The sequence below is a fragment of the Polyodon spathula genome, chromosome 10 (assembly GCF_017654505.1).
Source record: "Polyodon spathula isolate WHYD16114869_AA chromosome 10, ASM1765450v1, whole genome shotgun sequence".
NCBI classification, from domain to species: Eukaryota; Metazoa; Chordata; class Actinopteri; order Acipenseriformes; family Polyodontidae; genus Polyodon; species Polyodon spathula.
In genome coordinates this window covers 4,247,271-4,274,433 of record NC_054543.1, presented here as the reverse complement: position 1 = coordinate 4,274,433, position 27,163 = coordinate 4,247,271, and the positions used below count along the sequence as shown (strand labels likewise).

Genomic DNA, 27,163 nt, shown 5'->3' with positions numbered 1-27,163 from the left:
AATAAATAAAAAAATAGTAATAATTTGAAGCAAATTACTGAATTTGAAGATGCTGCTGGCTTGGCGCAATGCCCTATCATCTATAGTAACACAGATAAGGGTGTTTAAATATCTCAGCCCATTATTATCTGCACTGAATTGAGCCATAGATCTGCACATCATCCTGGTGCTATAGATTTGTAATCTGTAAAGAGCCAAATCACTGCCTCCATTCCACAGCTCCCTAAAGCATTCGAACTGTCTGCTTCTTGAAGAAAGAACTATTATGTTTGCAGAATCTAATTGATTTCAATTGATTAGGTTAAATTTCCATGCATTCTTATTGATTACTGGAGCCCTCAACTAGCTGATAATTAATTAATAAGGTAAGTTACACAAACACAAGTCAACAGGCACATGATGAATAGGGCTCTTCTGCTTAGAGAGACACTTTTCCTGATGTTCCATATGGCCTGGTGTCCTTTTAATGTGCCCTTTTAATGCAGAACAGCAGCTGCTCTAATTAAATGTACAAAGGTTGGTTTTCTTATAAATGTATAGTGCTCCCTTTTATTCATTATTGGTACTAATTTAATAATTAATTTAGCTTTCGTGTTCTAGGCTAAGCACTGTGTTCCTGTGTTGTTGATAAATTGCGGTTGAGTGTGTGTTTGAGTAATTCTGCAGTTTATCAGTTTTGGGCAGAGACTGTAAATTCAGATGGTACACTGTATTATTCTCTGTGGGATGCATATCCCAGACAACAGATTATAGTGGAGGTGCACTGCCACACTAAAGAGTTTTACATAGCTTACAGTTTATCTTGAGGCCCACTTACCCTATTTAAATGCAACTTGGTTAGGTATTGCGTACTGCGAGCATATGGGGATACTACCTCTCTGTTTTTACGTATGCATGTGTCAAACTGTAATCATGCACTGAATATATAATCAGAATCTGAGCATGTTAAATGGGAACACATCCAATTAGAGCCAGAACATGAATGATAGGTGTCAGTCAGGGTGTGAACATGTATGGGAGTTTTACACAGCCTACTATATCTACAGAATCGCTTATCCTATTTCAATGAATCTTGTTTGGGACATTTTTGCCTCACATTACTGAGGGTGCCATACATGTAATAAGTGTATTTAGCTTTAAATGGGTTGACAGTGTTTAAAAGACACCTTACGAGTGAATTGAGGACATTTCTTGATTACTATGAGAAAATGGGCATTGATAAAGGGTTTAAACTTGACCTCACATTGTCTGTGATCATCTACTGTAAACTAGCAAAGTAGAAAAACACCACAGGGAGATGTGTAAAGATTTGGAACAGTGACAGACAGGGATTTAGAGGTGACTGATTGTTTTTTTGCTGCCAAAGGGCCTACTTTCAGAGATTGACTGTATTTGTTGATTCATTTAACATCAAACTGTGTTTGATTCGCAGTGTACAACTTCAAACCCGCTTGTCTTGCTTTTAGAAAGGCACATTTATACTGATTATCAATATTGTACCCAGTTTCCACAAAGCAGTCAAACCAAACCAAACCCAGCTCAATGTGCCTTATTTCATTACAAACTTCTTCCTATAGTGGTGTGCTTAAAAAAAAAAAAGTTATGCAGAATCTGAGTCTATACAATCACTTTGTTTTAAAATCCCGAAGTGACTTACATTATTCTCACCACATTCTGTACCGTGGCTATGCCCTGTATAATAAGTATCTCACCCCTCTAGACAAACCCCCCGAAACAGCAGTTTGGCTTTGAATGAGCAATACATAAAAGCCCTTTCATCACTGAAAAAGAAAAGGTTGAGCAGTATCTTTAATTTGACAGAAACATGTCTTGATGATATTTTGAGGAGGAAAAAGAGAATGTATAGCACAGCTGAGCCATTTAGTGTCAGGGTAGTGAACTTACTTTAGTGAGCCAGGGCGTGCACACAAAATTCAAATAATAATAATAGATAAACAAGACTGTTAAAGACATTCGCAAAACCCTAGCATGATACATGAGGCAGAAATAATGACAGTACAGGTAAATATGTTGCCATACACAAAACAAACATGTTTCTGTATTATTTAATACAGCCAATAGCATGTGTTTGTCATAAGAAGCACTTAGAACAACAATTCCATTTGAGGGATTTATTTTTGGGTACCATTTATTTAATTACCTAATACAGTTTGGCGGTGGTACGCATTTATGTGTGCAGCATTTTGAATATATAAAACAATGATCTTGTAATATACCTAGCTCTGGGTAATAAAAAGTAGAGCCTTTCCTACAACAAGCTTACCTTTTAAAGAACAAAGAGCTCTGTTGGAGCTGGGCTGGGTTCAGAGGCGAGAGTTCCTGATGGGTGGCTTTGTGCTAGATTGGGGTTGCCTTAAAGATCACTGACTACTACAGTGAAGATCTATAGCTTGCCTCTACAGTGGGTTGCGAAAGTATTGACCCCCCTTGGAATTTTTCCTATTTTGTTGCCTTACAACCTGGAATTAAAATGGATTTGTATTTGGATTTCATGTAATGGACATACACAAAATAGTCCAAATTGGTGAAGTGAAATGAAAAAAATAACTTGTTTAAAAATTTTTTTAAAAATAAACAACGGAAAAGTGGTGCGTGCATATGTATTCACGCCCTTTGCTATTAAGCCTCTAAATAAGATCTGTTGCAACCAATTACCTTCAGAAGTCACATAATTACTTAAATAAAATCCACCTGTGTGCAGTCTAAGTGTCACATGATCTGTCACATGATCTCAGTATATATACACCTGTTCTGAAAGACCCCAGAGTCTGCAACACCACTAAGCAAGGGGCACCACCAAGCAAGCGGCACCATGAAGACCAAGGAGCTCTCCAAACAGGTCAGGGACAAAGTTGTGGAGAAGTACAGATCAGGGTTGGGTTATAAAAAAATATCCAATACTTTGAACATCCCACGGAGCACCATTAAAGCCATTATTAAAAAATGGAAAGAATATGGCACCACAACAAACCTGGCAAGAGAGGGCCGCCCACCAAAACTCACGGACCAGGCAAGGAGGGCATTAATCAGAGAGGCAACAAAGAGACCAAAGATAACCCTGAAGGAGCTGTAAAGCTCCACAGCGGAGACTGGAGTATCTGTCCATAGGACCACTTTAAGCCGTACACTCCACAGAGCTGGGCTTTACGGAAGAGTGGCCAGAAAAAAGCCATTGCTTAAAGAAAAAAATAAGCAAACACATTTGGTGTTCGCAAAAAGGCATGTGGGAGACTCCCCAAACATATGGAAGAAGGTACTCTGGTCAGATGAGACTAAAATTGAGCTTTTTGGCCATCAAGGAAAATGCTATGTCTGGTGCAAACCCAACATCTCTCATCACCCCGAGAACACCATCCCCACAGTGAAGCATGGTGGTGGCAGCATCATGCTGTGGGAATGTTTTTCATCGGCAGGGACTGGGAAACTGGTCAGAATTGAATGATTGATGGATGGCGCTGAATACAGGGAAATTCCTGAGGGAAACGTGTTTCAGTCTTCCAGAGATTTGTGACTGGGACGGAGGTTCACCTTCCAGCAGGACAATGACCCTAAGCATACTGCTAAAGCAACACTCGAGTGGTTTAAGGGGAAACATTTAAATGTCTTGGAATGGCCTAGTCAAAGCCCAGACCTCAATCCAATTGCGAATCTGTGGTATGACTTAAAGATTGCTGTACACCAGCGGAACCCATCCAACTTGAAGGAGCTGGAGCAGTTTTGCCCTGAAGAATGGGCAAAAATCCCAGTGGCTAGATGTGCCAAGCTTATAGATACATACCCCAAGAGACTTGCAGCTGTAATTGCTGCAAAAGGTGGCTCTACAAAGTATTGACTTTAGGGGGGGTGAATACTTATGCACGCTCAAGTTTTCTGTTTTTTTGTCTTATTTCTTGTTTGTTTCACAATAAAAAATATTTTGCATCTTCAAAGTGGTAGGCATGTTGTGTAAATCAAATGATACAAACCCCCAAAAAATCAATTTTAATTCCAGGTTGTAAGGCAACAAAATAGGAAAAATGCCAAGGGGGGTCAATACTTTCGCAAGCCACTGTATGTGTGTGTTTTTTTTTTTTTAAATAAAGTTTAAGACTACTGCGGTGCTGTTTTGTTTTATTTTTTAAATCCTGTTTTAAAACTTCAAGTTAAGGACAGTGATATTTTTTCTTTTTTTTTTTTTTGCAGTCTTCAGATGACTCTGTTTGAAAAGGCAGCAAAATGAGTCTGGTGGTCTCAGTTTAGTTTTAGGAGGACACTTTTAACATCACAGTACTGCCAACAGGATTGGCTAGGTCAGTTGTGGGCCAGCAGATTAGGGTTAACGTGTTCTTGGATGCTTTCATCCAAGTTTTATCTTCAATTTAAATAATTTTAATTCCTTGCATGGCACCAGCTGGTTCCTAAAATAAGGCACCCTTGGTGTTATTGATTGAGAATGTCATTGTTCTGGGCACATCATTACAGGTAGGGGACAGTAATGCAGTCCACAGGTCACAATAAGTAATTAAACACAATACAGTACTATGAAGAAATTGTAACAATTTGAATATGTGGTGATACAGTTAATGTTCCAGAAATGAGTAGATTTCAAATAATCTGTTTTCTTCTTGCCCAGCTGAGAAACCTTAGCTTTTGTCTCCCTTTATCCTTCAGTTCTTATTTGCAACCTTTTTTGAGGAAAGAGAAATAATTGAATCTAGCCCTAATGGTCATTCCACCAACGTGCCATTGTCCCTGGTTGGCAAGAGTTTTTGTGTTTGTAGGGGTATGTAACACAGAAGGGGCATTGAACGGCATATTATAAGTGTTGTGTCAGAGCACCATTATAAGGATGGGCTGGGTAATTGCAACGTCTGCTTCAGGGAACAGCTGTGGATTTTATTTGAACCAGTTGAGGTTTATAGATTCATTTATGAGAACCAACAATGTAATGATTTAATTTGACTCTTCTCATAAATGCTGCTGTACCTGGGAAGGATAGTGGGCACTTCTACTGCGAACAAGATCTGTTTTAAATAGCATCAACAGTCAGGTTAAGCTGCAGCTCTTTTATTCAATGCTAACCATTCCAATTATTTTAAAGGCTTTATAAAATGGGAAGAGTAGCAAAAAATAAATAAATAAATAAAAAATCAAGTAATGCAATTGCTGCAGTATTTCATTCTGGAGTTAAGTGCATTTTTATTGTGTAACATTTTTTCATTTTTTTTTTCTTCTTTGCAAGCTCTTCCTCCCTGCCAGTTTTCATATAATATCACAATAATTGAGTTTGGTGCTACAAATCAGATTTCTCAAATTGGGTTATCTCTTCTGAAATTGGAGAGGTATCCTGGCAGTCAGAGCTTCAAGTTAATCTGCTTTCCTTAAGCCTCTGGTGACTGGGATGGCAACAGGATTGTACCAGTTAAAACATTTCCCTGTCACCGTGGACACGGTGTCATTTCTCCCCGATCCCTTGTGCAAATAATGACATTTGAATCAAGCATTAACAGGCTTAATTACTTTAAAATTGTCATTTTAATTTACACTGATATAGTATTGATCATACAAGCAGAGATTAAGCTGTTCACTGGAGCAGATGATGGGGAATTAAACATTAAAGGGTCCTCTTGGGGATGAAAGGGCTGTCCAGACTGTGCCAGAAGAGGAATGATATTTCTCTGTAATGAACTGGCAGCATGCAAGGACATGAATCTTTGGCCTGCTGGAAAAGAAGGGAAATAATGAGGTTTGGGAACCGTTTGCAGGTTATTCATTCACTGCCATGCACCAATTCTCCTGTGATTCATCCACCTCGCCAGTGTTTATTTATCCAGCACATTCAGCTTCTCTGACCTTTTCTAGCTAAGTATATATAACACATCGGCTGGGAAGATTTCTTCAGGTGTAACGTGTTACTGGAGATTAAATTGTTTCTTTTTGTCTGGACAGATATTGTTTTGGGCATGTGGATGTTCGTTCATCTTGAACTCAAGCCACAGGATTGATATGTTTAGAAAGTGTCCCTAACGTAGCAAATGACCATCAAGTGCAGTTGGAATTGATGATGTCACTACTGTGGTAATGAAGCAAAAAAATGATTATTTCAGATTTTTATAAAGCTATTTAATGCCATCTTTATAATAGTAATAATAATAATATACAGTGTTAACACTATTTAGCTCATTGAGGTTGTGGTGTTGCATTTCAGTATAAGGACTCTAGATGATCACTAAACCACTCCCTCTACTTTAGAGGCTTTGATAGCGTATGCAGTATAGAAGTGTGTAGCACAATAAACCTCTGATTAGTCAACATTCAGTGCAGTGTAGCGCATGATCAAGCCTGCAGGACCAGAGCCTTGAATTCCCAATAAAGGGACACTTTAATCTCCGATAGCCCTTAAACGGTTATGATTGTGTGAGGTATCCTGTCCATCCTTATCGAGGCTAGGAATCACTTTGAATGTCATTCTGTATGTTCCTAGCAAGGCTGATAATTGCATTTTAATAGATAACCAAAATAAGTCATAAATCAAGTAGAAACACATTAGCAGGGAATCTGAAGATGGAATTCTCCCGAGTCTTCTAAAAGATCGCTGGGATTAGCAGGAACACCAATAACACGCACACACACATGGGGCTCTGAGCTGTCTCAAAGCTGCATTTCTCTGAGTTTAACTCGTGTTTTTAAAGGGGCAGGAGGTTAGCACAAAGGTTAATATGCAGAGCTTAATGAATGTCAGAAACAGTGTAATTAGTATGTATAATTCCAGTTCCGATTAGAATTGTCTATTTAATCTTGGCCTTACTGTCATCTGCACTTTTTAAGTTCTTCAAATTATTAAGGTTCTTTATTCCTGATTTAAAATAAAACTTCTTGAATGCATACATCATTCACAAAAATAACACATCATACATGCATTCTGTTCAGACATTACAATGATCCTTCCAAACACATTCAGAAATTGCATATACAGCAGAAAAACTGGTTTTAAAGCAGGGTCATCATATTATATCATAACTTTTCATTATTTGGTTGCTTCCATTAGGTACAGTATCAGATTATTATTATTATTTATTATTATTATTATTATTATTATTATTATTATATTTTTTTCACATAAAATTGCTACTTTAAGGACACAAACATTGCAGTTTATGTTTTCTGTTGTATTTGGGTTGCTTTGTGCTAGTTGTAGTTTAAATATGATCCTTTTATGTGCATAAATTTAGTTTTTCTTTATTAACAAATGCATCCTAGTGCTTCACATTGCTGTATTTATTGCTCTTCATAAGCCCAAATGGCAGTGCTCTGGTTACGTTTAGCATGAGAACAGATGAAGCTAACATTTGCAAATTTGAACACATTAAACTCCAATTAACACAAACTTTGAATAACTGATGTCCATTTAAGGATTCATCTATCTCCCGAATGATTAGTTTCCATGGATTTAGTGTCAGCACTGGGAAAATGTGGTTAGGATATTGAAGGAGGGCCGGAGAAGGGAAAATGATCCAGCCTTTCTAACGGCGAGTGTGAAAGAGGGCTGATAATGAAGGCTGCTCAAAGAGGCACGTCTTTAAATGCTGGGGTCTGCAACGTGTTTAATGCACGTAATGGGCTTTGGCAGTTCCTTGAATATTCCTGATCAGTACTGTGCTCTTACAGGTCTCTAGATCATTGTGTCATGCAATTGCCTTAAGAGTTTTACATTGTTTAGTTAACCAGCCTTCCATTTACATCAACCCATATCCAAACCACTGTACTACTGGAGCACTTAATAAAATTAACAGGTATTGTGTGACACATTTTAAAACCTGCAGGACTTTCATTTTTCTTTACTGCAATACAGCACATCCTCAATATCACCAGGGCATTACAATGTTCAGCACAGTTATGGCAGTTATTGAACAGCTCTAATTGTGGCATATTGCAAATTTGCTGAAACTACAGATGAAATACAGCATTATTGAATGCTTCTACTGAATTGTGTTATTGTCATCTTGTCATTTGACTGTTCTGCCCAGAATAGAATCTGTTTATCTTATGGCACAATTCAGTTTCCTAATCTAATTAGTGAGCATATCACAGAATGTTTTATATCTTTTTGCAGACTGCAAGGTATAAATAGACCAGAAGAAATTAAATAACCACATGTTTGAAATTTGCAGTAATATGCCTAATGTTCTCTCTCAGTTATTTCAATATGTTGTCCAGTGCAGCCCCCTAACACTTCAATGCTATTTTTTAAAAACAAATTAGCTCATATGGCTTGACCTTGTGATTATTCATGATAGATGTACATCAAATCATTGAAATTGTTTTGGCTTTTCATTTTTTTCTAACAATATTAAACATGGACAGGTTTAATTGATTTCAAATGTCTTTTAGCGTTTCTCAGGGCCCAGACATAGGCATACAGCTTCAAGCTGCAGTAAAGAGGTGGTGTGAGGTTAGATAATAATGAGCCCTTTCTTGCTTTTCATGGTCCTTCTCAAATTGATTTTTGTCCGGAAAATGAATATAGTTTCTCAAGGTTACTTGGTGAAGTGAAGTGAGTGCAAAGCTGTAGAATTACCACACTCAATGTAAAGTGATTGCATGGTATTAGTCTGAACATGTGAGGGGAGATGTACTGTACTCCCTTTCTTTGAAACAGTAATCCTTATGCAACAATTTACCATTTGAATGTCATACAGAATGTTTGCATTGTTTCATCTTTACCATTTTCAGAGCATTGTGTTTCGTACCCCCCCCCCCCCAAAGAAACATGGAAAATGAAACATGTGTGTTCATTTTATTGTATAAAGTAATATAATCTATGCATTCAAGCTTGTGATTTGGAAATCAGTGTGTACAGCATAGGACTCGAGATGAGCTTTCTTTTGTAAGACAGTGTTGACACAGCTTGCAGAGCATTTAAGAGGCACTTTTTTTTTGTTTTTGTTTTTGTCACTGATTGCAATTACAAATAGATGCTTTTAAGTTGTATGGGCGCGATTGTATTAGTTTCAAGTAGCTCCCCGTTTGACAGGAAACTGTAACACACTGTACTTAGAGTGGCGTGCTGTACTACACCATGTCTGCTTTCACAACTTTTATAGAAATTGAGTATTAGCTTACAATGAACCCTTTCAAGAAAAGCAATGCGTTAACATATCCCCTTTAACCGTGTGTGTGTGTGTGTGTGCAGGTAAACACAAATTGTGAAGGACATTTGTGGTTTATTAAACTAAAGACAAATATGAATACTGGTCCAACAAGAATAGCAGCAGTGGGAAATATCATGTCATAAAACTGGGCTTGTATCAAATCTGGCATTATTAAATCTGATTTTCCCGTTTTATTTAGCTCCTCGTTTCTATTGTTTTAATTTGATTTGGTGGCTGTATTATAGGCTTCTTGGTTTTATGTTTACTCCTTTACTTTGAGCTCTGTGCTCAAGTTCTCTTACAAACTAAATCAGTTTTAAATCATGTATTTAATAATGTAATTAAAAAAAAAAAAAGTAACATCTGATTAAAGGTCTGGCTGTCAGTCAACTTTTAGACCAGGGTTTCCTCCAGGTGCTAAAAAAGAAGAAATTGCTAAGAAATTGTGGATCTGACCTGGGTATCATGTATACCTGATTTGATTCTGAGTGGGGAAAACCACCAAATTGTTGTCATTCATTTCAGTACAACTGTGAAGAAATAAGCTGTGCAGTGGCATTGAGAAGCTACTATACAATACTCTTTGTGAAAATCTTAACAAATGAACTACGAAAATCCAGACATTTTGAATCAGGCAAGACATTTGATAGATGGCTATTCTATGTCAACATTAATGACATTAAAAAAAAAAAAAAAAAAAAAAAAAATCAATTGTAGCCCCAAAGTGTAATTTCTATATGTATCATTTACTAATGGAAATACCTTTACCAAACAGGTTGAAATATTATTTTTAATTATTGGACATCCATAACTAAATGTAATTTAAATTAAGGAGTGTAACTACATAATAAGTATTTTACCCAGTACGTTTGGAACAATTCAATAATAGTATTGGCAAGCGAGCAGAACAAAAGAATACTGAGGGTAATGCTATTCTAATTCCTAATGGATGTCCCCAGAGTTCATATAGACAATAGCTATCTTGTGTGCACTTTCTAGATTGTGTAATAATATATACACACAATGTGTAAGTGGTTATTCATTGAAAGACGGTTTAAAGAAGCAGGATTTTCTTTTTTACTCATAATTCATTGTTGATTCATCTCACAGATTTTGACTTCCCAACATAGGTTTGTAGAAATGACTTGTGCTTAAAATGTACATTAAAGGTAATACCACAGTAGAGGACTCTGCCACAAATATAACCACTTATGAAGGTAGAATCCACAAATGATTTAGCTGCAGATGTTGTTTTATGGAATAATCTAGATTTGATTTTAATAGCATACAACAAGCTGAAGGATGTGTATTTTATAAAATTGTATTTCAAATAAAAATAAGTATACAGTGTGTTTGTTTTTAGGTAGGCCATTGGATCAGTACTGATTTAAGATTTACTGGAGGAATGATGAGCCTGTCTCTAAATTGGCAGATAGAAACATCAATTTCTCTCCTAATTAGAGGGCCCACCGCTGGGAGATATGACAGAGTTCAACTGCGCAATGTACTGCCTGCCAGGTTCCATAGAGCACGCTTAATAAAATGCTCTTTAATTCAGGAGCACAATATCATTAACTTTGTAAGTGGATGAACACAATGGACAAGCAATTTAATTAACTTCTACCATTGGATGTTAGAGGGGAGGCAAAATGAAATTAATGCACAATATTTGCCAAAGAAGCGGCCAGCATTGGAAAGGGTTCGATTGTTAGCAGGTCAGGCTCGGGCACTGCTTTGTCCAATTTTTCCTTGTTTAGTCCTATCCATAACTACTTTCTGTAGTTTGCAGATCAATCATACATTGCTGTAATTGGAGTTCAAGGGATTTTAAAAGGATCTGGATAGTCTGTAGTCATGCTGACCAGCAATATAGAGCCTTTTGTCATATTGCAGTATCATCGAGTCTGTCTTATCAAACTGTGTTTGCTTTGTGTTAACCAGGTCTTGAAAGGGGTTTGAGTCTGTATCTACACCCTTGTTTATCATTCCACTCTTAAAAATTGACCGTCTGAGAAGTCAACTATTTTTAGCTTAAATGGGGTAGTAAAAGCTGATAAGTAGCGAGTTATATAGTTATTACATGTTACCATTCTGATTAGCCTCAGAATTCATTACCAGGTGTTTTGTAATCTTATCCTGACAACTTTCGCGATTTGTCTTTTTATTTTCATCGAGCTGGTAGCTCTGTTTTTAAGCAGGAGATTTTTAAACTTGCAAGAAAGGGTACTTAATTTTTCTTTCGGTGTTAGTGCTTAGACTTTATCATGTCACCCTTATTTGTTGTTTAGTTCACAGAGTAGACCAGAACTTTGTTTAAGACCTCACCCCAATGCTGGCTGGTTGGAATACACAGTATTAGACATTGTGCCATACTTCCTTTTACATGCAGAAATATAATAAAGAGACTTGCGTGTACTATTGGATGTCAGAAGGAACTCTCTTGTGATGATTTAAACAGTGATGTTGTTTAGTTCAACCACTGTTTAGATCAGTTGAATTGACCTCCATATTAGGGCATGATAGATAGCAACGTTTGAGCAATTAAAACCATTTCCTACAATCGGTGTTATTCAGTTGATACCTTAAGTATCAACCCAACCCTGTGTTGATTAGAACAGTATCAGAGATTACCAGAACAGACCTGTAGAAGGTCTTACAGTTCTAATTCAAAAACAAATTCATGAGAATTAGAGTAACAATATAAAAACGAAATACCCCTGTAAGAAAACTAGTCAACAGCTGTACTTCCAAAGGGGTTAAAGATATCTATCTAGTGGGATACTGTTGTTGCTTGTTCCGAGTCGCAGGTAGAAACATGTCAAAATGACAAGGCCTTCTGCAGAGCAACAATAGCAGTTTGATGATATGTACTTGGACTGATAAGACCTCATTCAGGAAATGATAAATAGCTCACAATCTCACTTGTTTGCAAATAAAAGAAGTGACAGAATAACTTTTAATGAGAGTCTTGTCTGTGTAGCCAGTCATTCTCTCCACCTTCAATGAGTAATAGACACTGGAGCTCAATACTCAGAATACTTAATCAATTGAACGGTGAACAAGCTGGCAAACACATACTAGAATACTGTTCAGCTTTTCTATCTGTTTTTCACCACTGAAAGCAGAGTCTCTATTGCCTGTTTCTCTCTTCTAGGCATTTTCACTCCCGACACTGACATGCATCCTGTTTGAATTTTCCCCGAAGACTTGAATAACAAGTGACAACTGAAACACTGTGTGACCATGCTACTTTATCTAACAGAATGACTCATTTTTAAATTGACATGCACTAATAGTTTTCTTAAGTAGGGTGTGGCAAGGGTTGACAACCTCGCATCACACAAACGCACCATGTACAGCAGCAGGGCTTCTGCCCTGCCACATGGGGTAATTGAGAAAGCTTCCACTCCTCTCTTACAAAATGAAAGTACGCATGTTATACATCTAATGAACATTTTAACATTGAAATGAGTGTTTAATAAGAAATGAATTACACAACATAGCTTAGTGGACTTAAAATATGAGCAAACACCCCTTAAGCAGAATTTTGATTAATATTTCGATCCACACGGCTTCAATGTATTCCACGTTCTTTATAGCCTGGCAGATATGCTTCAAATATGTTAATATTTAAATATTTTACGCATTACTCTCAAGCAGGCTTTGAAAGTTCCTGCATCTGGTCCTTCACTGTGTCTCACAGAGGTCTTTATTTAGTTCTTTTAAAAGATTATTATCTTCAGATTTTCTTCACAGTGCTTCAATTTATGAGGACAATGTGCCAACACAAAACCCCACAATAAATGTAATTAATGGGTGGGGACTTTCTCATTAAAATGTGCCTTGCCAGGGGTCATTATAAACTCAACCATGCTCTGGTTAAATAAATAATAACTTATTTTACATCCCCATGTCAATGAAGTATTGTTGGCCATATATAAATTGATTAGACAATGCCTGGAGGGAGAGAAATCCACCTTCTTTGCCTTCTAAAGGACTATTCAGCATCTGATATATTGTTACTCTTATATTTGGGTCATTTTTTAAAATTTAAATCATAAGCCATTTCTCGTGCTTTTTTACTCCAATTATTCATGTAGAAACTGTATTAACTATTAAGTCAAGCTTAACTGACCATTAAATAAATAAATAATAATGATACTACTCTATGTGGTCAATGTTAGTTACCTGTCAAAACCATGAACACATTTTTAACGGATTATTTTTTATCTTAATCGTCCCTTTTATTCAGACATGTTACCATTCATCTACTGGTCTTGAAAGGTTTATTATCTTTAGAAAATGTGTAATTCTATAACCCTTATCTGACTCCATGTTTCTCCCTAATGTCAGGGAAACATACTGTACTGCATTAATGCTCCATGTGGTGTTTGTTTGGTTTTTTTTAATAGCCCTTGTAACAGTAATTGAAGAGGTGGCTATCCACAGTAGTGAGTAAACATGCATGTAAATGCTACACCTGGCATTAGAATATACTTGCCTGACCTGTTCACAGAACCTAAATAATGCACGGCTATTGTGTAAAATCATGATAGTGAATGAAGGCAGTCTACTCTGTATCCATATTATGGGATGAACTTGGGAAATATCATGTTGTAATGACAAAAAGAAGTTCAACACTACCTGAAAGCAAGGCTCGCCAAGTCTTCAATCTAATTTACACCAGATATCTTATATGCAAATGCATGCTTGTTTCTTTCAATATTTCACCTTTGAAACCAATATAAATAATTAAGTGCCCCAAAAGCAACATTTCTGATTTTTTTAAAGCTACATTTCCACTTCGATGTATATTCCCACCTCCAGAGCCCCACTTCTGCTTTACACATTTCCATATACAGTACATTAGAATTCTAGTGTAACGAAGCATGGGTCCCGCAGGCAGCCCTGACCTCTACCTCCGTGCATGCTACACTCCCCTGCCAGCCTCAAGTCTGCCCTCAGACTTGTTCACCAGGCTACAGTCTGACAAGTGCGTGCCGGGGTACCTGCATCCCACTTCTAACACCAATGTAAGGAATCGCGGTTCCCGCAGGCAGGGGCTTCTTAAACGCGGGACCTCCTGCTCTGAAGCATAGCACCGATACCACTGTACAAAAGTGCTGACTCCCTTGCAGGAGTTGGTATCGGGCTTATGTCTTTCAAATTGCATCCATCCTACCAGCCCTGACCCCTACCCCAATGCACTCTACAATACTTTGGGCAGCGCAACAGTAGAAATGCAGCAGTGATATTTAAAAAAAAATGTAATGCAGCACTGGGAGAGCACAGTCAACTGTGAAGATGTCGTATTACAAAGTCTTTTTAAATGGTATATTGTTTTCTTTGTATGTCTTCCAACATGGAGACCTGATAAGAAACTGTTGCCATAATAACTAATAAAACCCTATTTTTAATATACAGTTATTGTCTTTCTGTCTACAATTGCTGTAATTACTCATTCCCACCCCCTCTAGTCTGAAGTGCAGCACTTAATAGAGTTCATTTTGCTAATGGAAAATTAAGTAGCACTTTTGACAGTTTGGTTTATAAATATGTAAAATATACTTTTAATTATTTCAAGTGAATCTGGCAGGTAATCAATAATGCCAGACGTGACAAACATACGCTTTACATTCATTTTGGTAGAGACTGGTAAAAGATAAGCATTTCCTGTCAGCAGAGACCCACTATAATTCATATTTTGAGCTTGTCATGTCTAATGACAAATGGATTAATTGCACCATACTAATATAATAGGCTCTGCATGAAGGAAAAAAAAAAGTTGGAATGAACTCTGACATTAAAAATTTATCAGGGCTTAAGTATAGATTTTATGACTGCATAGATTACTATTTAGATACCATTGTTTATCATTTATTAAAAAAAAAAAACATTATATATATATTGCAATTCATTTAAAGTAATCATATAAAGCCTATTTGGCTCAATTACATTCAATAAGGTAATAGCATAGCCAGTCAGTAAGCTTCTTAAAAACAAAGTATCAGTGATGTCATGGGATAAATGCATGCAGCGTGGACAATACACCTTTTGCTTGAAGCGTACTCTTGGTACAGGAATCTCTGCAAAGGTTTATCAGCGTGAATATAATCTGTTTATATTCTTAGGGCAAAACTGACCACACAATATCTAGAGCAAGATAAATGTAATAAGAAAAAAAAAAAAAAAAAATTAGAATTCACTGTTTTAACTTTTTAAATGCATATATGTTTAAACATGCTGGACTGTTTTATAGACTTTTATGTGACTGTAAACATGTGTATATTACATGATATATATATATATATATATATTATATATATATATATATATATAGGTATATCCAACAAGAAATAAGGAGCTTCTTTATTCTCGATGAAAACAACTTCATTTTTCTGACTTTTACATGGTTATACAGCTATGGCCAAAAGCTTTTAGAGTTGACAGATTTTGCTTCAAAAATTTAAAAATGTGACATTATTAAATCTAACATGAAATACTGTGCTACTATTATGGCCTCCAGTAGACTTTATGATAGATATCATTTTGTAGTTTCTTTGATTACGTAATGTTAAAGAAAATATCTAAATTATATTGATATGTTTCATTTTTCTATTTTTATAATGTCTCAATCCACAAATTCTAGGTGATGCAAACCTTTTGGCATAGCTGTAGTTTTACTTTAATAATAATAATAATAATAATAATAATAATAATAATAATAATAATAATAATAATAATTAAAATTAAAATTAAAAACTGGAGTACATTTATGCTCTAAATATGCCCAGTGTTATTTCAATATGTGTATTTGAAACTGCAGTATCTGTTATGTTATTTGAGTTAGTTTTCCAATTTTCAGGAATAACAATTGTCATCCTACCTGCCCTTATTTGCTCATGTTTTTTATTTCATCTTGGTTCTCTTAACTAACAGCCTTCTCTGGTTTTCCACCTTCAAAAGAAGGGGAAAATAACTAGACTATTTGGGTCACAAGGAAGTGTTCTCATCAACTAAATGCATGACAGTGTTTTCCGTTGGATGAACTTATATGTCAAGGAGATGGGCAGGACCTCATGTTTGTGCTTTTGACAAATCAGCAAATGTTTAATCTCAAGATGTGCTGCGTCTCATAAATAATGCAGTGATCATTGAGCCAAAACCCTGGCTGCCAGGAAGTCTCTGCCACAGAGAAAATGACAAAATACAAGTAAATCCTGTCCTGCTGAGATGAGGTTTTTTTTTCCTTAAAGATTTATGCGTGTAATCATTCCCTGTCTGTTAAACTACCTGTGAAAATCTAAATGTCTATCATATGGTTTGAAGAATAATTTGGAGGATGTAGCTCTATATCTTTCTTTAAGCTAAGGGTGTGCAGTGAATTAACCTGAAACTGTCAGGGAAACTTGAAAACTGCGGGCTGTAAAAAAAAAAAAAAAAAAAAAAAAAAATTGTACGTCTAGCATGGGCTAAAAAAGAAGAAAAAAAGAGTGAGAACAACCGTCAATCACTATGAAATCCACTTTGATTTTTAATGCTATTTATTTTTTGTCTTGTTCAGTTGAATACCTTTTTAAAGTTAAACAATAAGTCGTTTTTAATGTCTCGTACTTTTTCTGCCGTTTTGCAATCATTCTGACTTGCTCTAGGTTCTGTTCCTCCAATATTTAGTTAATACATTGTTTCCTCTGTTTGCCTACACCTGTCTTTGAGCTGCTTTGAGAATCCCAAGTGATGGATCTGAACAGCCGTTCATTCAAATCATGTATACATGTAGAGTAGATGGGCTTGGCAGAGTTGAAGGCTCCATTGTCACGTGGTTTTACATGAGAAGGCTGTTCAGTTCCTCACTTAAGATTCTCCCTTATCTCTGGCAACAAATTTTTTTTCTCATTGGCATGCCAGTACCATGCATGGTACTGGCATCTATAATGCATTAATTATATTCTTTATGGTGGAATTCTGTAACTGACATATTGTTTTTTTTTAAACTTTGCTACCACACTAAGACAATGATGACTTAACAACAACAGAGCATTATTGTAAGGCTATGCTGCTCTTAACCCTGAATGTACTTAATGTTGACCTGTTCCTGGTCATGCTTCACTTTTGTCTCACCTTGCTGGTTAGGTTACAGCAGTGGCATCTGAATTAGTTCTGAACTGACAGTGTAAAAACAGCATGTAATCTCCGACCTGCTTCTCTGTTCACGCATGCTTCAGTACAGGGAAATTACAGGACTGACATGTTGTGTAACAGTTTATAATAATATCATACAGTATTCTACACGTGATCCTTTTATGTAGAAAGTACTCCAATACTGCTGTTGATAGTGATTCCACATGCAGGTTGTAATAAGATATACTTTTGGGGATGTTAACATCATTTAGTTTATAGTTTGTGGCAGACAAGGGCTACAGTGAAAAGCCTTCTACCACAAAGGATTGTAATGAAAACCCCCGTTTGAGTCACATGTCAAAGCTTTTTGTGTGTCACAATGTGTTTCTGTAAAATGTAGCAGGCAGTCTAATTGCGTTATACAGTTATTTACATCCTTGTCAAGCTGGTGCAGTTTACACGTACATCTCATAATTATAATTCAAAGCTTCACCGTTCTCCTTTCTTTTTTTTTAAAGGCGCTAGGATGTTGCTACTTTCTTCATGAGTCCTTGAAAAACATCCACCAGTTTGATTTTAAAGGTAAGAAATTCAAACTCGCTGTGCTTGAGCTATGGAGCTCTGACTGAGTTACTTGTGGCTGTGAAATGCATCTTAAGAATATCTTATTGGTTTTACCCCAGTTTTTGCACCAAATTTGAAATGCTCGATTCCAGTATCGCCTTACTGCAGCACCACTTTAGGAGGGCTGGAGATCAGATAACGTCCTCTGTTCCCACACTCAAATCCTCACTACTTTTAGCTACCGAACCTAAGCAGTGGGTTCTCCCAAGTTACTGCAGACTCCAGCCGGATGCCTTATCCCTAGTGGTCGCTGAAACTTGTCTTTCTGGCACTATTATTTAATACAATATGATCATATCTAAGCATTTTTGGCCCAGCTGAAAGAGAAGCTGAAGCAGAAGTCACTATGTTTACAGCACCAGCCTGTTTTCTATAATGGCTAAGCTGGTCTTATACCAAGAGAATTACCGGTACTCTAGACTCTAGACTTTAGACTTTAGAGCCTTAAAACAATATTAGCACACACTAATATGTTTGCTTTGAATCTTTCTTGTGTAAGCCCCATCACTGCTGAAAGGCCAATGAAAATTAAATTCAACACTTGGGGACACTGCCCATAATAAACACCTGTTGAATGTAGGTGACCAATTAGTTTCTAACATGAGTGTCAGTAGGTTGAGCAGTTTCAAGAGATGTATGCATGTGCGTGTATGTATGTATGCATCTGTGTGTGTGTATTTGTCTACTGTGTGCTAAATATCTAATGTATGAATAACAATGAACCTCTGGATATTTATAATACCAGTGTTAAACTAATTATAACCACAATCCTATTATTGTTTTTGTTTCCCTACCTAGCCAAAAAATACAAGAAGGTTACTGGTAAAGAGATATACTCTGATACGCTAGAAAGCACTCCAATGCTTGAAAAAGAGAAATTTCCACAAGACTACTTCCCTGGGGTACGTACTTTATCATTGAGCCTTCCTTTTAGCTTCATACTGTACTGTCATCACATTACACCCAGCTCAGGCAGTGTGGCACATGTGACAATTCATAAAACACCAGCTCTAAAGCAGTGGGTGACACCACAAGAGCTTGTGCTAGAATCTAAATCACTTTTCATGACATGTAAATAATAATCAGCATTCCGCACCATGGATTATGTAAGAAATCACCTGAATATTGTAAAGGTAAAGGTCTAACACTCTCGATCTGCGTGATGTTCTATATGATAAACTGATCTGGGCTTGCAATTGGGCACTATAAATGGTCTGAACTGGTGTACAGGATATCAAATTAAAATACCCACTTAAGAATGGTCAACAATGTAAAACGTAAATAATTGTCTATTACATAATTGGCTACACTGGCATAATATACTTTTTACTGTTGATGAATGTGAATGTTCTCCTGTAGGTAGAGTAGTAGTACTAAATATAATATTAATAATAATAATAATAATAATAATTTAACAGAGAGATGCACAGGGTTGTTCACACCACTAAAAGTAAAGCATCTCTGTAGTATTTCTCTCTTTCCTGAACATTTGTCTTGAACTTTCTAGGGTTACCAGAGAGTAGAACTGACCAGGCATGTTCCTTCATGTGAATTCACTGTACTGTGTAGTCAGTGCCAGTCTAATCGGTATCCTCATTTTCTGTTTCAGAGTATAGCCTTGCTTTTCCAGTCTGTTATGTTTGCAGGGTCTTGCTGCTGTCTCACTGCGAGAAAATGAGTTGAAAGTAATAAAGACTACAGCCAATAAGCTCTGCTGTTACAACCCGTGCCATGATGATTTTTCATCTCATAAATTACCTGCGCTTCAGCAGATGATGAAAATCTGTATGCACAAAAGGATCTATATTGGTTTAAGGCATATCTCCCCTCCTTTTCTTTTTACTGCCACTTAAAGATTATCTAAAAGTAATTACATTGATTGAGGCATAATGCAATTCAAATAATTACAGCCCACTGCACATAAAAAAAAGAAAACTAACAAAACTTTTCGTCTTGATTTATGGTCTCTCCTCTGCCAGGTTATGAATCTCAAATGATGCCTCTGGGAACAGCACTCTAGATAATGTTAGGCCATTTAAAAACAGCAGGTTTGTGTAGTTTATCAGAGCTGAGTTTTTTTTTTCAGCCCATAGTGAGAAATTGGTTGTTATCATAGATCACAGATACTGCTCAAACCTCTTATGAAAGATGAATTAATTTCACTAATGCTTTAATGCAAACCTTTCATGAGGAAGGCAGTCTGGCGATAACCTTAGCGAGGTTTCTCCTTTCTCAATGTTGATTTATGTTGTCTTTTAGTAGATGAAACCGCCTGTATTCGCAATCCATCTGCAGTCTAAAGGAATCCTATTAACAGAGACTCTGGGACCAGTCTTAGTAATGTTGTTAGGTTAAGAACGCTGTACCCCTGTTTTGAGAACACTGGGACAAACTAAAGAACAGTGCTTTCAGCTGTAGACAATCTCTGAAATGAAAAAATTCAAATACAAATACAAATCCTCCTTCCTCCATGATTAAAATAGGTTTCATTCAAACTATTTGTGTGGGGTTTATAAACGTTTTGGGTCAGAAATGTTAGCTAAAGTGGGTATGTGGGCGATTTAAAATAAATACATAAATAAATACTGAATTGACGTATGGAACTTCACGTAAGAGTCAATAGTAATAAAACCTTTCTGCTAATGTCCATGACAGGTCTTCCTCTTTATTACCCAATCAGACCTGTTTCTTTTCTATATCAGTCTCACAGGGGAAACTCATAATGTCTTTTGACAAATGTCTCACATTTTTATTGCACTATCTATCTAAATAGCCTCACCTCTAATGTCATAAAAATCTACAGTATATGAGACTTGCTATACTTCTTTTGTAAGACCAGTAAGTGTTAAGATATGTTTGGTGAAAAGTCATTCATTTATTTACTCCAGTTCCTGCCACATGTCAGTCCTTATAAATCCTGCTGTTCCTTTAAGAAGCCAGTATTGCATCACAGGCTAGACCACTTTAATCTTCCTTCTCCTCATGCTCTGGTCACTTCAATAAACCCCTGCTGGGTCACTTTTTAATTCGATGTGGCCCTCTCTCTGAGTGACGTGATAGAATAAAGATAAATGGAGGCACTGCATTGGACAATATCAATCATGGTTTGTGTGTATTACTTATTACTCACAGGGCAGTCTGGCATTAACCCTTTGCAACCTCTCTCCTCCTGTTGATATTATATAGAGGGTTTGGTACCCCTGTGAAGCCCACCATGGTTATTTATGGGGGTGGTCTTTCAGGTAGATTTAAAAGGTCTGTGGAAAGTAAAAAAAAAAAAAAAAAAACCTTCAGCCTGCTTGTGTTGTGGCGTTTGAGTATCGATGGACACCACTTGAGTTTATGGACTGCTTGCTACATTTAATGAAAAATCTATTCGACACCCCCTAACCCCCCTCCCTGGAAAAAAAGAAAAACCTTCATAATGATTGGCTTAGCTGAGGACCTGCTGATCAAGCGACGTCATCGACTGATGAAGAGGCCAAGGCTTGTCGTCCTGTGACCTCTAACTAAAGAACTCAGTTCTTTTGACCCTTGAGGTGGACCAGCTGTGATGAAAAGTGTAAGCCATATGAATTGGTGCTGGACTTGACTGTGGATTGACAAATGCTATACAATGCAAAGAATGCAAGAATGTTAAATAAAATGTGATAGGATAAGTGCATTATGAGAGAATATTGCATTGGGAAGGATTGCAGGGACATGCTCACTTACAAGACCAAAGGTGTCACGCTTTGTAGTTGTTTGAAACTCTGAGCTTGTTTTCAAAATTATTCTCCTAGTAACTGAAGACGCAAGGCATTTTAAAGATCAATCTGCCTTGTTCCGCAGTGGGGAAGTGTAAAATGCCAGCAATGAATTGAAACTGTAAATGGTAATGAGAAATTGAAGGGAGAGGATTCTCAAATAAGACACATTATAGATAGTAAGCGTAATTTGAACATTGTACAGAATTAATGTCTGGTAGTCAATACAATACATCAGGATGTAATCTATTTTATTCTTTACAATTTAAGTGCAATTGGCGGTATTTCCTAACTATTTCGATTTATTGACAGTTGTCGCATTAAAAGGAGATACTGTTAATTCTGCACCTCGAGTAAACTTGGTCAATATATTTGTATGCACCCAAGGCTGTGTAAAATGATAGCTAGTAGCATTCCACTAGGAACTCTTGAGGAAATGATGAATTCAAGGCAGTTTTGTCATCCATCTAACAAGGAGCTTGAATAAATCAGGAATGGTCAGATTTGGTGTCAGAAGGAGGTGATAAATGCAAATGGTATGATTGTATTTAATGTCTTTAAATTTAATTTTTCCACACTTTAATAAAAGGGCCATATCCTGCAAGGGACTAGTGCTTTGCCCCCCCCCCCCCCCCCCCCCCCCCCCCCCCCCCCCGTTTAATAATATGAAACATCCAGTCACTGCTTTATTATGAAGATTCATTTACAAAAATACTCTTTAAAATTAATATAGGAAACTTTTCAATATAATACATTACATAACATAATCGCATTGAGCATCTTTAATACTGTGTATGCATGGCACCAGTTGGGCTTCATATAATAACTTTTGTTATTATACACATTAATAGCAAGGGGCTAAATGTTTTGTGACAGTCCATATGGATTCATTCCACTATACTGACTTAATTTGATTTAGTTCATCTTGCAATAATGCAGGCTGAAAGTTGTGAAATGTAATCAGATATCTTTTATGCATGCATTTATGCATTTATACATGCATTTAAACCAGGCATTTATACCATGCCTGGTTTTGGAGTTTGTTAATGCATGCAGTCAAGGTGTGATTATGTGGCGAAGCCATTAAGTAGTTTATTTAGCACTTCAATTTACTATTCATTCAGAAGACGGACTTGATTATATTACATGCAGAAAGTACTTTATCTTATTTATTTTTCATTTATTTATTTTTTAATTCATGTCTCATAATTGATAAGTGTTTTTCAGAAATAATATACATTTAAATATCAATATCTGACATATTTTTTATTGGTTTATGCAATATATTGTGACCGTTTATATATAGTACCCTTGGTGAAAAATTATATGCATGTATTTTAATATGCAAATGCATTTGAATTGTGTGTCGTCGTCGTCCCCCCCCCCCGTCCATTTGCCTTAAAGCTCACAGCCAGGCAGTAACTCAATATGGGAGCAAAGAACCCTGACCTTCTCGGAATGATCGCAAAAAATAAATAAATAAATAGACATACATTTTTTTTTTTTTTTTTTTTAAATAGTAGGGGAAATATAAATAAATATTACATTTGAAGGTACTCATGATACAGTGTTTGAAATATTACTATATGGCAATATATACCTAGAATTACCTTTTTAGAATACAGATTGTTTTGATGTTCCAATCAGTACTGTTTTTTAATGATGTTTTCCTCCACAGTGTAAATGGTCCAGAAAAGGCTTCATCAGAACACGATGGTCTGTTTCTGATTGGTAGGTTTACCACTCCAATTTGCTATTCATCTATCCACTTATTCAAAGAGATTGCATTGAGTCTTCATTTAAAGTCAAGAGTCTTTGTAGAGTGCAAGTTTGGGTCTACTTGTACACTGTGCAGTGAATTGGTCTATTGGATTAGGCATAATCATATTAGTCAAGAAGTTGCATATGACAGATGACACAAGGCATTACATGTGGAAGAACCTGCATTTGATGAATATCAATGTTTTCTTCTCAGGAGAGGTAATGTAATATAAAGATGACATGAGAGGAGAGAAATGTAATAGCTGTAAGAGTGAGGTAAAGGAATTGAGGGCTGAATTGTAAAAGGCAGGCCCCCAGTGATTATGAATACATCAGAAATATTTCAGCATTATAATTCATGTCAGTGTCTGTCAAAACAGCAAATAATGCAAGAAACTTACCCGTCATAAACCACACCAAACTTTGTTTAGTCAAATACAGTGTAAGAATCCAAATATGTAATGTCTTCTTGAGATACCTCAGGTGGACCCACATTTAAAACAAATATAGAATTACTACACAATGATTGTGAGCAATGCTCACTAAACACCAAGGCCACTTTAGCAGTACTTGCTAGAGTGAAAAAATGAAATCCTGCAGACATATGCTGTTGGTCTTCCAGTCATTTGTTTTTGCTTAAGTAATCAGTGTAACACCTGTATTTAATTATCTGGTCAAACGAAAAAAAATGAAAAATACTTTTTGTTCCATTTTGTGTGCCTGTTATTGTATAATGCTCATGTAGACCAGGGCTTCTCAAACTCGGTCCTGGGGACCCCCTGTGGCTGCTGGTTTTCATTCCAACCGAGCTCTCAATTACTTAACTAGACCCTTAATTGAACTGATAATTTGCTTAATTAGACCTTTTTACTTATTTTCAGCTCTTAAACAGTTGCAGTTCAAGTTACTTATCAAATGATACAGCTAACTTGAAATATGCAACTGTTCAAGAGCTGAAAACAAGTAAAAAGGTCTAATTAAGCAAATTATCAGTTCAATTAAGAGTCTAGTTAAGTAATTGAGAGCTCGGTTGGAATGTAAACCAGCAGCCACAGGGGGTCCCCAGGACCGAGTTGAGAAGCCCTGATGTAGATAATATGTAGGTTCAGGTAGATTTTATAGCTTGTCAGTGTAACCATGAGAAACCTCATAACTCCAGTGTAAAACGTACGTAAGCACATGCTGCAGTTTCATTGTTACACTTCGTTATCTGTGATATCTAAAAGTACACCAGGTTGACTTTTACATTTATAATAATAAAAAATAAACACCTTAAGAAAGGTCTGCTGTGCCTTAAAGTGGAGGGGGTTGAACGCCCTGCTGTTACGGTGGGTGTAAAGTGCAGAGTTATCGGGTTTAACTCCCGCAGAGGTTAATTTCCAGTCTGGGGGCATTTCCATGATGACTCACTATGTGACGGTTGTTTTCTTGACAGTGCTTTTGACTTGGTGAACATTCATCTTTTCCACGATGCTTCCAATTTAATTGCTTGGGAAACCAGCCCATCTGTTTATTCAGGAATGCGGCAGAAAGCGATGGGTTATATTCTAGATCGGTAAGACTCTTTTAATATTAATTTCTCTTTGTTAATTTTTTTAAATAATTAAGTTAACCATGTCAGCTTAAATAATACTTGGAACTGTCACCTAATAACCTGCACCTGTTTGCTTTGGTGCCTGTAGAAGTCCAGTCAGTGAAGTAACACAGTAAAATGTATTTGATTTTTGATAAGCACTTTGCATTGGTACATGTAGTCCCAGTGAGATATAATAAGACCTTTATTTGACCAGCACTATGGCCTCTGTAAGGTCAAAGTATGTCACGTGTGTCCAGAAAGTGGCCTACTTTCTGTTTTGTAATATGTTTTAAAAAATGTAAAAAAACTTAAGAACAAGTTGGGAACCCCCCCCCCCCCCCCCCCCCCCCACCCCACATATAATAAGGTAAAAAGTCTGGAATACCAATCAATTCCTGGTTTGTAGTTATTTATGTTATTTACCTGCAGAGAAGAACATCATATCGCAATGGAAAGTCATCTAGCTTGTATTTCAAATTCATACAGACAGTGCTATAATACATTTCTGTTATGTGTGTTCTGTGTATGCATAAGCACAATACGTCCCCTAGTGGATGCTATTGGAATTACTTAAGGAAATTATCAACGCCAAATAGTTTTGTGCAGCTTGGTATTATTATTATTATTATTATTATTATTATTATTATTATTATTATTATTTTATTATTTTGAATTCATACACTTGTTTTGAGATGTATGGTAATTGTCAATGAATAGGAGCTGTCACTGGAAACATGAGTGGTTGTGACAGATTCAAGCCTTCCTTTTCCAGGATAGATCAAATAATAAACAGTAGCAGGTTGAATTTACAGGTGACAATTGAAAATTACGTGTTAAGCATTAATCAGAAAGTTGTCAAATGTTTTTGTTTTTGTTTTTATATATTTAAAAACGTATTTTCAAATCTTTTACTTCAGAATAAAACTAGACTTTAAAATAACAGACTACTGAATACTGAATACTGAATAGGCCTACCCTACTGATCTTTGCTGAGGGAAAAAAACTTTGCCTGCCAGGTTTAACAAATTGCCACCTAAAGACCTCCCATGAAGCAGGGGCAAGTCAGAAGGTAATAGCATTTTAAAGTTCTTGTGCCCAGGAGTCACAATGTATATCATTAAAATGTGACAATGCCAAAGTTGTTGAAATCCCCCGTCCCCGTCCCAAAAAAAAAGACAGAAAAAAGAAAGTTTGGATTTTACACTGTGGCTCCGCACTGGGGCCACATTCCGCATGAGTCGTCATTTTGAGTGAGCAGCCAGCCGCAGATCCGGCCCTCCTTCGTGAAACAGTGGGCCGAGCCACACAATAGGAGAGTTCTGTAAGAGCAGTGAATAATAGGCAAGTCCTTTCATCGGAGCTGCTAACCTTTTGGCAGCCACCAGCAAACACTATTCTGATCCGCTGATCGGGGAGGACAATACACTGAAGCTCACTTTGAATGAGCGCTACCACCAACAGTGTCCCCATTCAGGAAGGTTTTGGGAACCGTCTTTGCCCATTGTCTGCCCTCACTCCTTCCAAAAAGTAGGAAAAATGGAAAGTGATAATATCTATAGTATAAAAGTATCTTTTTTTTTTTATTTTTTTTTTTTATAACCCTCTCCGTCTCTGCTCTAATCTCTCTTTAAAGCGTTGTAGAGCTACATTTCCAGCTGAGCTACAGTAGCTGTTTGGTGCTGGATAATCACAGACGAGAGAGGTTTCAAGCTGGGCCTTTGAATCCTCCTTATCTGCATTGAACTAATAATACAGATTTAGTGCCATTGAAAACAGATCTGATAAGTCTTTTCCTCCCAAGGCTTTAAACTGCTGAACAGTGTTTATCGGCAAAATGCTTCAAGGCTGTGGAACAATGCTGAGAAGGAGCACAGTTTAGTGAGCTAAACTTTCATTGAATTAGATCAGACCAGCTTCTCACAGTTTGTGTCTGTTTTTATTGAACTAAGTGAAGCATCACTAATATGTGTGTCTGTCAGTGAATGCAGATTCTTGGAGCTTACACCTTGTAATAATTTTTTAAAACATTGGCTAATATTTGACCTGCCATGCAGAGATGCTTTATTTGAACACAGATACCATGACAGCATTGCTTAAAAGTATTTTTTTTTATTTTTTAATAAATCTCTTGTAAAATCCAGATGCATTCTGGGTTGTGTTTGTTTATTTTACTTTATATATTT

At 36.6% G+C, this 27,163-nt stretch overlaps 1 protein-coding gene across 3 annotated transcripts in view; it reads left to right on the top strand.

Moving 5' to 3' along the window:
* The window catches only part of LOC121321733 (inositol polyphosphate-5-phosphatase A), a 133,911-nt gene that overhangs the window by 62,702 nt on the left and 44,046 nt on the right, over positions 1 to 27,163 (top strand). For all 3 annotated transcript variants that reach the window (XM_041260829.1, XM_041260827.1, XM_041260828.1), the window contains exons 5-8: positions 17,792 to 17,855; positions 18,696 to 18,799; positions 23,322 to 23,374; positions 24,840 to 24,959. In XM_041260829.1, coding sequence (XP_041116763.1) covers positions 17,792 to 17,855; positions 18,696 to 18,799; positions 23,322 to 23,374; positions 24,840 to 24,959 — 341 coding nt within the window. The remainder of the gene's footprint in view (positions 1 to 17,791; positions 17,856 to 18,695; positions 18,800 to 23,321; positions 23,375 to 24,839; positions 24,960 to 27,163) is intronic.